The sequence below is a fragment of the Haliaeetus albicilla genome, chromosome 3, assembly GCF_947461875.1.
Source record: "Haliaeetus albicilla chromosome 3, bHalAlb1.1, whole genome shotgun sequence".
NCBI classification, from domain to species: Eukaryota; Metazoa; Chordata; class Aves; order Accipitriformes; family Accipitridae; genus Haliaeetus; species Haliaeetus albicilla.
The window spans coordinates 32,569,374-32,585,445 of record NC_091485.1 but is presented as its reverse complement, the minus strand read 5'-3'; the positions used below and the strand labels follow the sequence as shown (position 1 = coordinate 32,585,445).

At 34.2% G+C, this 16,072-nt stretch overlaps 1 protein-coding gene across 5 annotated transcripts in view; it reads right to left on the bottom strand.

Annotated features, from left to right (window-relative positions):
• Positions 1-16,072, bottom strand: part of SNTG1 (syntrophin gamma 1) — a 352,474-nt gene that overhangs the window by 122,362 nt on the left and 214,040 nt on the right. For 3 of the 5 annotated variants that reach the window (XM_069779317.1, XM_069779319.1, XM_069779318.1), the window contains 2 exons: positions 14,525-14,568; positions 14,376-14,417 (listed from right to left, as the gene is read on the bottom strand). In XM_069779317.1, coding sequence (XP_069635418.1) covers positions 14,376-14,417; positions 14,525-14,568 — 86 coding nt within the window. Of the gene's footprint in view, positions 1-7,412; positions 7,559-14,375; positions 14,418-14,524; positions 14,569-16,072 lie in introns of those variants that run through there. The other 2 variants (XM_069779320.1, XM_069779321.1) reach the window with 2 other exon arrangements.

The following is a 16,072-nucleotide window of genomic DNA, read 5'->3' as shown; positions in this document are numbered from 1 at the left end:
AGGGGGTATGCAGTAAGACTAGTAGTTACAGCAAAGATACCCTACTGAGCCTACCACTAAGCAATTATTCTGAAAAGTGGCAGATAGAGGCTTACAGCTTCTTAAGATGACACAGGAATTGAATTGAGGTAGTACTTACTCAGCGAATGCTCCAGCTACAGAATAGAGGCACTATACAAAAGCTCATTTCAGAGCAACATACACAGAGATTCAGGGTTTGATGCTTTTCGACAAGTCCCATCAGACTGACCACTTAGAAACAAAATTATTCTTGATTCCAAATGACAGCACCCATTTAAGCTAGACCATCAGGTCATTTCTCAGATGGACAACGTCACACCAGTCATCTTATAGATATATTCAGGCTTCCTTCATTGATCCTTGCCCTAGTTGTTTTCACAGGCTCATGGGCTTTAGACACAGAGCTACCAGAACATGCAACCTCAGGACTCCTGTATAAAGCAGTAGTAGAAAACTAAGTAATCTGCCTTTAAAAATAGATATCATTGCGTTTCATCATGGCCTACATGCAAAGTAGGCCATTTATATTAGCTGACACTAAGAGATACCTACAGAGTTTTCTTCATAGGAAATGACTAAAATAATCAGATGTAAGCAACATTAATAAGTGTAATGAGGAGGCAGGAGAAAGAGATTAATTTCACAAATAATTTATTGGAAATATAATTAACTCACATCAAAAAAATCCATCAGGCAATAGAGGACCAAATATAGGTCACACAGAGGACACAGACTCCTGTCAGTTCTTTCTTCAATGCAGTTCCAAGGTAAAAAGAGAATATTGTCACATCAGTGATGTATTTAAAATCAAGTTTGAAAAAAGTATCTGTTTTTAAACATTTAAGTCTAACACTCGTGGAATGGAGTACTTACAAGTTTGTCTAAAAGATATGATGACAGCTTTTTGGAAATCTTTAAACTTTCTTATGCTTCATAATCAACACTAAAATATTTAATAATCTTTCAATCAGAATAGCAATAGAGTGCAATTATTGCTTAGTTGCATGTTTATCTTTTCAAAAGTAATATAGGAGTGCTGCAGCAAAATATATCAATGCAAACACTTGAGGAAAAAAAAATTATGAAAGTAAAAGTCTGCCAGAGGAAAAGACTGCAGCATTTTCCTGTTCTTCTTTCATTAATCCTAGCATCAACAATAAATATCACCCATAAAAAATATTGCTATAAGTGCTTAATTTGCATTCTTAGGTCAGATACCCTAATTTTGAATTCTGTTTCACTAAAGACTGCACTTACTGGTCATCACAGTTCTTATTAAATCATAAGAAGGCCATTAGTCCAGTACAGAAACTATGAAAAGCAAGAAATTAGAACTTGTTAAAATTTTAAGTCTATCAAAACTGGAAACACCATACCTCAGTGTCCCTGACCATAGGTCACAGGGGACACCATAGGTCCCTGAACTGAAACATTACATACCATATTCTGAAAAACAAAAAATATGAATTCCCTATATAGATTCCAACTCTAATGCATTATTTACCGTCATCTATCAGTATATTCTTTGACTCATCCCAACTGAGTTTCAGACTGTTGATTCTACTGCAAATGTTGATTCTAATTCCAAACAATGGGTCTTGTTTCCCAACCTATATTCCATGGACTACTATTGGTCTGGGACTGTGGTCCATAGAAGAAATAAATACACAGAGATGCACTTATTAGCCATTCAGCTCTACATGACAGAAGACACAAAAAAAATTCAAACAACCAGAAGACTCCAACCCAAACTCTTTCCAAGTTTCATGAGCTATTTCAGTGTATCTATATGTAGTGAGTACATGCCAGAGTTCAGAACTGCCTGTCTTTGTTTCCATGTTACCTACTTTGTGTATGGTTCTACTTCTCTAGGATTACTCAGCTACACTAAACAGTATGTCTAGTTATACAGTCTTAAGAAGTCCTCTACTTTAAACTCTCACAGCTGTTCCACTTTTTGAACGTTATTATATATTCAGCTGCTCAGCACCTCCTATCCTTCCGAGCTAATTCATGAATACATTTTTTTGTTATTATATATTTAATGAGTTCCAGAACAACTGGCTAAGAGGAATGAGGCAAATCCCTTAATAATATTGAAAATGTTAGAAATACCAGTAGAACTGTTCCTAGTGTGGTTGAAACTAAACAGCATTTATTCTACAATATTTTAAAGATATGGAATCGGAAACTTGAATTCTTTTGGACACCACAAAACTTTAAGTTAGTTTTCTAACTGTAAATTACAACTCTAACAGACTGATAAAATTACCACCATTTATTTAGGTAAACTACTCAACCCCACCATCAGTCAAATCTTATAAATCCATAAGCCTAATCCCGGTTTCAACTAGTTGTATTAACATGTATATTTCATCTTCTACCAATCCTATACACTTTCATTACAATTGTATATATTTGGGTAAACTTCTCATTGGTATGATAGTTCAGAAATTCACACAGGAAACCAGGTTTTGTTTGGGATTAATTTCATTGACACTGTCTAAATCAAATATTGACCAAAGCTGCTTTGGGAGAAATGTGCAATCCTCTTAATAAACAAAACAAAACTCCTACTGAAATGGAAGAAACATTTACATCACTGTTATAACAGCATTTACTGATTTCTACACAGCTTTGCCAAAAGGTTGCACAGCATCCCGTGGGTGCTAGTGTGTACAGCCAGATGAATGACAGGCTATCCCATCTGTCTACAGAGGATCCTCATTTCAGACACAAGGTTTTTGGACTTCATAATAATCGGAAACCGACTGTGACAGTAGGCTATGCTGAGATTGTGGTGTGGTTTTTTTTCTCTCAACTACATGTTATGGAGAATATTCAAAAAAAGCTGTTAACACCTGTAGAACATTAAGCAACCTCCACAGGCTTTGTATATTTACCTTCAAGGATCCATGACACAAAAATGGAAAGATATTTTTTTTCTTTTAAGCAAAATCTAGGCCATATTTTAATACACAGATAATATGTAGAAATTAGTCCTACTCATTATATCTGCACAACATCCTTGTGAAATCTATCTTTATTACTCATGCAAATAGTATCATTTTAGTGGGTTTTAGTCCAATATACTATAAAGTGGTAAGACTAAGCCAGAACCGTAACTTACTAATTCTCTGTAGGCTACCAACCAATTCTTGGTATTGCTATTCTCTAACAAGAATTTCAGATAGCAAGAGATGGATAAAACCATCTTTAAATTAAAGAAGAGACATTTAACAAGAGACATTCTCTTGGACTAAAAAAATAAAGATTATTTAGGGTATAGTATACTATAATATACACCATACTAAATATTCCATCACAGATTTCCCTGACACATCTTTAAGCAAGTTTTTCATTACCATCCAATAATCCACAAACAGACAGGTTATACTGGAATGACACTTTCTGGTGATAAAAGCTGCCGCAAAAACATTCAGTGCTGGATATAGGCCAGAGCTTCAGTCATGAAATTGCTAACTAAGTGGGAAAACCCACAAAACAGGTAATAATATCAATATCTCTTATGTAGAATATTAAGATTTTGCTTGTGGCCTGCAGGTAGTATGGCACACAGTGTATGATAATGCATTCACTATTCTAGAAAAAAATAAGTATAGCATATCAGCTATCCAACAGTGTATGAGAACACAACAGATTCCAGCAGATAATCATAAGCTGAACTGAAGAAAAATGTTGTGTATGGCCTCTCAAAACCAATAGCCATATTTCAGCAATTAGCCAGAAAAACCTTAGAAGAATCACTTAGTCACTTAGGAGTCTCCATTCCCTATACAAATGTCACATATAATATTCAGATAATGAAGACGACTAAAGACATTATCCATGTTACATGAAGAAAAATAAAACAACTTCAGCTATATTTACAGAATAACCCAAATTGTTCCATATTTAGCTGCATGACTCCTAGAGTACCCAGCTACAACTGGAGTAAAGATCACTAGAAAACCTTTTATGAATTGATACATATTTTTCTTTTGCTAGAAGACATTATGCTAAAGCCAAAAAGCTTCGGATAGAAGCCTTTGCTTTTTCAACAATAACTTTTTTTTTTAAGTAAGAGCAAAAATCAAAGCAAAATTGAAAGTGGAAATTTTTTTTCTGGTAAGCTGTAAGAGAAACTGGACAATAATTTGGAGTTGAGGTCTTCAAATTTTGCAGGTAATGTGTGCTCCTCAATAGGAGGAAATAATTACAATCAAATTGTTCATTTTAAAGGATTTGGAGTTATTTCTTTTCATAGTTGATCATACTGCACTTCTTTTTTTTCCATTATAGCAATGAACTTGAAGGGTCTGAGTTTTCTAGCCCTGATTATTAACAAAACAATGAAGCTGCTTTCTTATCTATTACATATATAAGAATCCTCTGCTCCTTCAGTCAAACTGTACCTACACTTCAAATTTACCAGAATAAGTGCTCTCACAATTGAGTTCTATATGAAACTTCTAACACATCTACTAAACAAGTACAGTTTTTTATGTATGCAATTTGTAAAAAGATGATTAGTCGTTATCAAAATGCATGCACATTACTAAACTACATCAGCTATTGTTCCTGTTCCTAATGCTTGAAGAGTAGAGAGTCATCCAGTTGACACACCATTTTGAAGTACATTCTTAATTTTTTAAATCTTTCATGAACCAAGATAGGTCTAAGATTGTTGAAAATATGGCTTGAATATTTTGTCTGACTAAGCAGAGCCTCAATTCTGAGGGAAAAAAGAAAGATCAGTCTCAGAATAAGAGTTTGCTCACACTAATCCCATTGCAAGGCTGGGGTCAAACACACAGCTAGTGGCAAATTTCACATTTACATATTCAATATAAAATTTGCTGTTGGCAAATATGACCTTAACATTTACTTTTCATGAATAGTCACACTAATCAAGCACCAGCATATAAATGCTCATGAAAAATTAATACAAAATGGTCTTAAAGAGTTTGAAATCAAAATTTAATTCTAAATTTGAATAAATATTAATGTACAAGCCTACTCCTATTTGTTCATTTCTAAATGTTATCAACTTCACAATGACAGAAAGAATAATTCTTGGACAAATTTGTATTTGAAGTAATGTTTTAGATCAATATATGCAGTTAACTCTGCTAAGCTGCTTGGCAGCTCAGGATCTAATCTCTGAGAAAGATATTTCAGTACTTCAGGGAATGTGCTTAGCGGTAAAAGTGTTCAGCTGAGAAAATGCATAAGAACATACTTTCACGTCATTGAATGCAATGGCAGCCTTTCTGCTGCAGACTAGTTGTACTGCATCTAGCTGAAGCTGAGAAAATTACTTTGTTCTTCATATATATATATGTAAAAAAGAAAATCCCCAATTTAGAAAAATACTTAAATTCATACTTTTAGGCAAATACACACATATTTTGCCGGACTGGGATCCAACATAGTTATCCTGTATTATGAAATTTTCACAAATAATATTGCCTCAACATTTTTAGGATCATTTTCATCAGTATCTAAGTTTTAAGGGTCTTAGCAGAACTGAATTTGGAGGTACTCACACTGGATATTAATTAACGGGAGGACACTTACAGATACTTTGAAAAGAAAAGAGATTAACATATAATTCCAAGGAAGTAAAAAAGCTAATTTGTATTTCAACATAATGATAAAAATGAGCTGAATTACAAGTTTAATCAGTTTATAGCATAAGGTCTTTATGACTTTCAAAGTTAAGCATAAATCTGATATATTCATCCAAAATGATCAGGCTACTTATCCCATCGTAACTCTTACGTTACCTTCCCTTATTTTGCTAATTAGGCAATAACCCCACAAAAAACCGTTCTTGCCAGCAGTTAATTACCATTTGAGACTATCAAATCTTATAAAACCCATTATTTATAGGCTGTTATATAGAGTGGATGTGTTTTCTGAAGCAAAAATTGCAACATTAACAATAAAAGAAAAACAACATGCTTTGTAAAATTCTGTTACATTGCTGCTAGGTGAAGATATCAGAATATCACAAATGAATGCACAAACAGGCCTCACTTCTAGAAAGTCTAGGCCCCTCAAACCTTAATAATTCTGATTTTACAATTTTCTCTATCAGTTTCTAAAAAATTCAGAAAATAAGAAAAACAGTGCTGATGCTATGTAACTGAAAGCTATCTAAGGAACATCTATACAGAAAGATGATTTGGAAAAGCACACTCCCATTTACGTAACACTTTCCTGTTGAGATATAAAGATTTTGCTTTTGATACCTTCTGGGATATTAAAAGCTGTAGTCGTAGCAGCAAAAGTAAAAATTAAAATATTTTGGTATTGTCAAATTCCAAAGCTCCCAGTGTTTTAATTGGAAAAAAATAGTACCTTGTCTCACAGATTTGTTGTCGTTGCCATTGTTGTGCAGGTGATTAATTTTACTCTAAAACCTTACTTATTGGTTGATGGAAAGATGCTTTATACAGTCTTTAAAACCTTGTAATCTTTCAGGGTGAAAGATGTTTAAACAAAATATTTTATCTGTTAGCATTCATTATGGTAAATGCTAGCTCTCACCAATACTTCTCTCTGCAATCAGTGATTCAGAAATAATATATTATGACCCGAAGTGCAGAGGGGATTTTGAATGTATTTTGTATTAGATTTTTCATGTAAATATGACTGAACAAAAGATGTCCAAAAAACCTTAAGATGACTGAGATATGGTGAAGATTTTGTGAAACATGTCTGTCTATCTATTTAATATGTAAATACATTATACTCAGAATAGTATAAGAAGGGAAGGCATTTCAGTATTTCAGGGAATCAAGAAATATCCTCAGTACTTTCTGCTGCACACCAACATGTTAAAATATGGGAGTTTTTTGATGTAGAGCATTCCCTTCAACTTTCCGTTTAATGGTTCAGCATAATTAGAACCTTTGAAATATTCTGAATCAGTACGGGCTTGACAAGGGCATGTGAAGTGGAATAGAGCTATGTACATTTGCTAGACCTCATTTAAAGATATACATCATTATCCTGGTAACACCATTTCAGCCTGAGCAGTGACTATTTCCCATTTTACTCAGAAAAGTACTAACAGCACAGGGAGGCAACAACACCTGCAGGTCTCTGCACTAAAATCTAAGGAACAGGCAACCTTTGTAATTTTTAATGAAGAGTTTCTTCCCTCTGGAACCACACCTGCACTAAAGTTTTTCTTGTGATCTGTGAACCTTTTACTACTGCAAGCTGTTTTACTGGCCACAGTCTTGCAGAACAGCTAATGGGAGACAGGTAGTACTAAATTGAACTTGTAGAAAGACACCAGTACTATCAGGGCAAAAGAAAAAAAGTATAGATCTAGAAATAGGCCCAGTGCTGACAAAGAGATACCAAAACATCAGTACCATACTGTACCATACTAGTGGTTGAGAAGTATGGGGTGGGCCATCTGGAAACCTCCATGTATCTGGCTGGAACAGTCCAACACTGGATACTATTGAAAAATATAAAGAGTCCATTCTCCTTTCCTCTTCCTTCTCCACCGAACAAACTGTCAAAAGATAAAGACCCATTGTAGAGAAAAAAAAAAAAAAGACCTAAAAATATGTACAGGTGTTAGATAACCCCTGGATAAGAAGTTTCTTCCTGGCGCCCATCTGATTTTACTACAGCCAGAACAATGACAAGTCTGAAGAGTTAAATCAGGTATTGTAACTGCTGGAAAAATGTCAGAAGACTCTATGTGTGTGCACATTTGCACTTCTTTGAGCACACCTCTTATTTATGACTCCTTCTGCCTAGCTAAATCAGTACATGTGCTCTATTTTGTCCAATGTGCTCTCTTGGGCCCATGTCAAGCCATAAGAAATATAGAGTTTGCCTTTTAGAGGTGAACGTTTGCTTTCAGTCTGTACTGCATGGCTGTTACCTGTTTAAAGAAAACACACGTGTTTAAAGAAAACACAGTTGTTGCCAGTCAGACAGTATTTTCTAGTCCTTATGAGTAAATTATATTTTTTAAATACTGACCAGGAAAGATAATTTTCCTGCTTATAGGAGGTTTCGTTTTTCCTACATTAAATTGGAGTGTTTTGTGTATGTTTATTTCCTCTGCCTTTTGGAGGCTTTTGATGCTCTCTATGCTATTCCTGTCTAGTCTTGCTAGATTATTATGGAGTAGTTAGTACAAGTAAAAAAAAAAACCTCAAATACCTAGCTGAAGTGGACTATGCTTTTCAAATATAAACCACACGGAAACAAATTTAACATAATTGGGACTCTCGCACTCTACCAGAGAGCTAGCCCCATTTTCTTATTTTTTAATTATTGTACAGTATTACACCTATCCACAGCAAAGAAGAAATGGAGTCCCTGTACTGAAGTCAAACTGAGGTATAGCTCCACAACTGGAAGATGCAGTGCAGAAAGAAATCTTTCAAAAAGTCTTCTGGAGGATAAAACGCACTCACATAGAAACAAACAGGAAAATATTTCTATTTGCTTCCTAAGGAAGCAAAGAAACCTGAGTCTTTACAGTAAAGTATCAATGTAAACCAGGTCACAAATCATGTCTGATGGTACACACTTTAAATCTACCACTTTTCTTTGCAGCTCAGACTTTCAGCATTAATAGAGCTGCATGACAAAGGAGGAACCAATGGCAGTTATTTGAAGGATGTTGCACCATAACTGGTGATTCAGTCTTTCACTCTATCCTGCTAAATCCTAATGGATTTTTGTTTCGAGGACTGTAGCTACATAATAAGGAAATAACAATATTAATCATATAGACTTGGTATTAGTCATGCCAGCATAATCTACTCCCTTCTATTAAAACTCAGTAGTATTGATGAGTAGTTTTAAAAGATGAAATCTTAATAATGTGACTACTATATCTACAGGTATCTTGAGAAAAAGAAATGAAAATACAAATTAGGAAGACAAGCAACACATTAACGTATTTTAAAAGTCTAACATCATAGTGCTTGAATAAATTCAAGCCTTTACTGAGTTTGGCACAGAAATTAATTATTTAAACCCTAAAAAACCATAGCTAAAACCAGATTAGAAAAGCAGCTGAACCCGTTAAGAATACCGCTCCAGGACATATCCTCATCCAAGGAATTTCCACCACACAGGAAAAAAACAGTAAACTACTTATACCTGCTAGGTTCTTTTCCACTTGATGGACACTTTTTTCAAATCGATGCTGCAATATCTGACGGATTATTATTAGCTCCAAATTTCATGAACAATAAGGACATTGTTAATACATTGTAACAGATGTTTTCATTAATTGCACCAGGGTAGCTAAGGTGACATTAGCACTTTTTTATTACCTAAGACTCAAATAGAAAACAGCAGCTGTATGGGAAAAGCAATAACTTGGCCTCGTCTTACAAAGGAAATACTGGGTTTCCAAAAAGTTTACATTTCACTTTTAAATTCAAAAGTTATAAATTGCAGATTGAATATGGTCTTCTCTTAGAAGCACCAGCTATGCAGCTTCAATATTTAAAGTCACCATTCAGTCTAGAGGCGAAAGGATTAAATGGTTGTGCTATGAGTTATACAGTACAAGATCTCTGTCACATCATATAAGAAGGCGGTGATCTGTATGTGCAGGTTGCTGTTATTACTATTACCAAACAGCACAATATTAATGTAGAGATCCTTTTCTAGAACAGATTCTGAAGCACTTCATATATTTCAGTGAGCTAAACCTGATAGTAGTCTAGGTCTCTTTTTCACAGTTAAAGAAACAAAGATAACATAAGAACATGATTTACCAAAAGACACATCTACAAAGTCAAGACTGAGTGAGATTTCAGATCATTTGGTTTCCAGTCCTGTCTTACAAATACAATATGTTCATTATTCTGCTTAAAAACATTTATGAAAAACATTACCAAAACTATTCATAATGGGTTTTAAAAATCCATTTGAATAAAACCATAGTTTTAAAACAAAAAAATCAGAATAAGAGTTTCATTAGGTGCACATGATTATAGTTAAGCAACTACAATCCCTATACCGTCAGCTTCATATAACATGTATGAGTCATGGAAGGCTAGCACAGTTACAGCCCTGCTACAAATGCAGAGAAAAGGGGGAAGCAAAAGATACAATGCAGTACACCTGGACATCCCATGTCAGGTCATCAGGTCATTCTGCTGGAAAAAGATGTCTTGTGCAAAACTCAGCTGATGGCTGAATTGAAACAAGGTGCTACATATTGTAGCTAGCTCTACATAAAATCCACCAAAGTCTAATTAATCTATGCTGTCTTGATACTTACCTACCTCTACATCAGCTTTTCCTGCTGCTTTTCAAGGAATGCACGAATGCCACGTTAACTGGCACATACAAACTATCATTTTTCATTAGAAACATTCCCTGAATTTTCCCCAAACACAAGAAATAAGAAATTATTTCATATCCATATTCATTTAATTCTATTTTTATTTCCTAAGAGAAAAACAGATGTTAAGATCCAAAGAAACTCCAGTGATATGTAACCATAATTGTTGATACTACCTGAGGTGCTTTATTCACAATGTTAAGAACAGACACATATTCTTAAACATATCAATGTTAATTCGACTGAAATTCTTCCTTCTCCATGGGCCCCAGATGCTTTGGTGCACTATAACCCTGGAGACAGTAGGAGCAGTAGATCCAACACAAGATTTTTGGCAGTATGCAACTGAGTTGATTTGCACTCTCCTACTTCAATCCACTCAGTAGTAGCTCAAGGGAAGTAGCTCACAGCAGGGCCTCTCTCTCTCCCAAGATTTTGTCCATTGTTAGTGGTGTAGTGGCTAGACCCAGAACCACCAAAAATGTCCACATGTGCTACAAGAACAGCATCATGCTGGTGATTGCCCATCTATCTTTGTTTTATGTTTGTACAATAAATGGAGGTAAGGGCTACAGATACAATAGTTTCCAAACTACAAATATATTAGTTTTCAGCCTTATGAATAATCATAACCATTGTGAGCCCTTCAAAGATAAATCCAGAGTAGAAAGAGCACAAAATCATGTAAATTAACAGACATAATGGACACTCCTTACCTCTACATTCATGCTCATACTGCATTTTTTGAGTCAAACTGCCAGTATGATGTTGAGAGATATTTTTTAACAGAATTGCTAGATTATTTTTTTCCTCAACCTCCTCCCATGCTGATACTTCACCACAGAGAGCATGTATTTATTTTACCATACGAGAGCACTAAGACTGAAGCAATGTTATGCTGTACAGTCTTTACAACCCAAGACAAACAACAAGCTGACATTCAGCCTTTGATAGAAACTCATAGCGTGGTTTCATGATATGAATAATATTTACACCTTCTACAAGCAGAAAACTAAGCTCAAAATGATGTGATTCACCTAAAGCTAAAAAAATCAGAAAGGAACTGTGTAAACGCCTCCAGTAAGGTACACTAAGAACTGACTAAACCTACCTATCCAGTCTTATAAAAGTCTTATCTGCCTATCTATCTATCAATCATCTATCTGCCTACCTATGTATCTACCTACCTATTTGCTAGATTTAGGCTTCAGATTATAGCATTATTACTTGGATTACAGGATCTGTGCATCACAGAATACTATATCACCAGATATAATAACTAATGGAAGACAATAAAGACAACAAAGGAGTGCCCACAAGTGTTAAGCCAACTAAGTTCACTATATATTGGAGAAAGATTCTCCCTAGTATGAAAGATGGCACTAATTTGATTAAACTACTTAATTCTGAAATTCAAATAATTTTATATGCATACTATAGTTATCAGTAAAGCACAGTGAAATACCAGGGCCAACTAATCATCCGTGTAATATAATAGGCTGCAGGGATTATGCCACAGGTCATTTCATTGCAGAGCTATGAAGATATGACATATGCTTAAAATGTTTCTGCAAGCAGCAAGAAGTTTTGGATCTAGAAAAGAATGAACACTCATAGGATGCAAACCACAGATACAAGTTTAAATTTTCTATGCACATCTTCAGCTTTACACACAGAAAAAAAATCCACTCTGGTTTACAATAAATATTTTCTAAGACATTAAGACAACGCAAAACACTAATATATTCTCACATAATATGATACCTGCTAAGTCTTAATTAGTAACACAACAAATCAGAAAGAAACAAAGCTCGGAGCTCATGTACCTTGCACAGCCATTTGAAAAGTACCTAGATGCAATAAGGATTGAAAATTAAGTTTCCACTACTGTCTGACTCCCTGCTGTGAGCAACTATGCTCCACACACTTCCTATTTTCTTTATTACCTTGAGATTAGAGTTACAGATCCTGTATTTGATAAAGACCCTGCAAGAGAGAAGTGCTAGAACAGCTCAAACTGCAAAGGGCATGCTGCAGACAAAATGCTACCTATAACTCCTGCTGGCAGGCCAGTTGATGTACTTGCCCTTTACTCAGGGCTATGCCTAAACCCACAGATTACTGCACAATGCATAAGGATACCTATAATTACCATAGTAGGCCTTACAACAAGTTTACTCCACAAATATATAACATATGATAGTGAATGTTTCTGAAAAAAAGTAGATTATCAGAGTTAATTTACTTTGGGTTTTATATTTATTTTAGATTTTAGATTTATAACTTGTCTACAGATTTTAGTTTATAAAATGTCATACGGACATTTTATCTTATTTAAATACCGCTCAATATTTACTATTAATTCTTAAGAATTATTCTTAGAATAAAGATTTAATTTAAAATTTATCTGCTTCTTAAACTCCTAAAACACTGGCACATACACAAATGCACATTCAAAACTGGTAAGATAACACTTTTTTTTTTAAATTCAGAGAGAATTATCTATAAGGAGTTTGAGAAGCAGATTATGTTGGACAAACAAGGTATAAAACAATTTTAACACAATGACACTTGCTACTCTCTGTCAATCTGCACCTTTTGGCTTTTCCAAAATCTCTTTTTTTCTGTAAATGTTTAAACCTGATCATAAATAGCCAACAGATTTATGTATACTTGTAATGGTTAAGAGATTGTCTCACATAAAAGAAAAAAAATCCTCATGTTTTTACCAGTTTTCAATATGCCTTTGAGTGTGCAAGTCTACAATTTTAGTAATATCTTTTTCTTATGTCTTGAAATTCCAAAAGCCTATTTAAATCCCATTGAGATTTACCATACTAATGCATATTAAACCAAAAAACTGTAGTAAGCTTATAAAAGATTAAAAACTGATCACTGTTGCACAGCCAAAGCTTAGAAACACTATAAATATGACTATTAGCCTGTGTATATGGAATGTGGTATGACAAAGGCTCTGAAGAATGAAGCATGATTTGCACCACAAATTTCCAACACAAAATCAGTGCACAAAAGCACTCTGAGGAATAGTGCAGTGATCTAATCTTTCAGCCTGCACTAACATGTTCATCAGAACTTCAACTTTATTAACTCTTGTTTTCAATACCTGAATGGCGTATGTTCAATGATCTGTTATATAACAGACTGCTGTATGAAATACAGAGTGTCTTTGAATTGGCAAAGTAAGTTTTAGAAAAGTAAACTTTCAAATATAACATTACTACTTTATTTTATAAATACAGGTACAAATTCTATGGAGCTACACAGGATTTAAAGATAATTTCTTTGGTAGTCTTCTCATTTCTGGCATTTTTTTCTGAAATATAGGGTTTCCTACTTTTGAAAGTACTTAAGAAGAGTAAAAAAATCAAATAAAACAACAGTACATGATACTTTTAGCAAAGCTGACTTACCAAGGGAACCAGCCTACTATAGAGCTCTCAAACACACATTGCTTCTCTAGAAGGAATCTCCTTAACACACCATTATTTTAAACCCATATTGATAACGGCTTAACTGAAGGAGAAGAGTACCCTCATAAGTAACAGCAAGAGAATGAAAGGCAGACGAATACTTTTGTTTCAGTTTTTAAATAGGATTAAAACCAACCAAACAACAAATCTCCAACATAGTGCAAATTACAGCTTTTGAAATTAAAATGACCTCACACAGCCAGAAAGGTGCAGCACCGCTGAAATTTGATAGCTATAAGCCAGAAGAAGAAATATTGGAATATGTACAGCTAAACCCTGCATAATAAAATAATCACCTTTAATATAGGAAAGCCTATCTGAGAACAGCAATTACAACAAACTTATGAAGAAGAGATTGCACTAAGATCCTAGTTGCTTGCCATGCTAGAAGGTACAGTCATATTTGTTTGAGAATAACAATAATACAACTGATACCAGTGCATTGCTAACAGCATACACTATCATCGCAGTAACTACAAAACACAAAAAGTAGACTAAAAAACAGAAAAGCTCACCACTTCTTCATGCCTGCATTTTCTCACATTAATTCCATTAATCTGTTATTGAAAAAATAAAGAGAAGACTTACTCTACATTTCATAAGTATAGATTTCATTTCACTTTTCTAGAAAAATATATACAAAAGAACTTGCAATTTTACTCACCTGTAGAATTGCATCTCCTATAAAGAGCAAACCTGAAAGTTCCGCTGAAAACAAAAAGCACATTTTTCACTCATTTTGTACAAAATATCCGACATTTCATGTACATGTATTCCTATCTCATTTAATGTTTTTACATAATCTTTTAAGAATTTAAACAAAAACCTAATAAAAACCCCAACATACAGCGTCCAAATAAATTATTTGGATTTTTTTTTTTAATCCCAAAATACTGGCATATCAGTGTTAAAATGAGTCTACCTAGCCCAAGTACAAGACTATGAAACATCTTCCATCAGTTACCAGCACCTTTTAGGCCATTATGGTGAGGTATGGCATACTTTTCTGAATAGAAAATGACTGCAGGATTACATCCTATTTGCCTGTGAGAGATTGTGTCTTAACAAACTCTGAGGAAAAAGCAACATGGAGACTCCAAAGATACTTATGAATGACAAATTTAACTTGTAAGCTTTTACCAAAGATACTTTAGATCCTGCATCTTTGAAAAATTCAGTGGAGTATTTATTCTGGATAACACTTTATATGCTGAAGAGCTAGACCATCAATATATTGTACAAAATCACCAGCCAAACTGAATTTGATTTTTAAAACAAAGCTCTACCTTAAAAATCACAAGGGAATTTACAAAATCTAATTCTACAGTTGCAACTTTTAAATATTGTGTTTTGTTACAGAGCTATCTAATGCAAATATGCTTTACAAATGCACAAGAAATATAACAAAGATTTTTAAATTGTCTGTAAAGAACTAAATAACCCCCAACATGAGAACTAAGGAATGATAACAGATTATATGGGATTATTTATCTATAGTATTCCAAAACATCCCAGAAGACACTGTCTAGAAAAGACTGTAACTGGACTTGATCCAAAAAATTTTACTTATTTACATGAGCTGTAAAACTGGAATCAATATTGACATAAATGATGACACTCAAGTATATGTTTGAAGGACTGGTCTTATTAGCTAGATGTAACAAAGGATGCTTAAATCATTAGAGCATAGGCATTCTGATTTTTTTTTTCTTTTTTTCTTAACTAAATGCATATCTCAATATTTGTCATCAGACACTGAGCTTGCATGTACTAACACTTCATATATGACCTAATGTGCTAACCTAAGCACCTTATGTGCATCACTGGTTTTAAGAATTGCATCAAAAGTCACATTCTTGTTTAGAGAGCCAAAGAAAGAGCTGGAGTCAATTGGGAGGAGGACAGAACCAAGCTTGAAGAGTTCTGAGGTACAGGCTCTGGTTCAAACAGCATTCTCTGTATCAAAGAACCCTACTACAGACACATGGCGTGACACTTTCTACACCACGAGACAGTAGTCTCCTACACAAGACATGTCCCTCAAAACTAGCTCTCTAAAAATCACAGTATTTTTATTGAAAGCAGTAATGGAGATCGTATCTCAGCTAGATACTGAGGTTAGAAATAATGCATCAGCTACTGCAACAAAAAAAATAACAACAAAAATAAAAGAAAACAGTGTGTACTTTTGTGTGCTCAATTAAACCTAGGT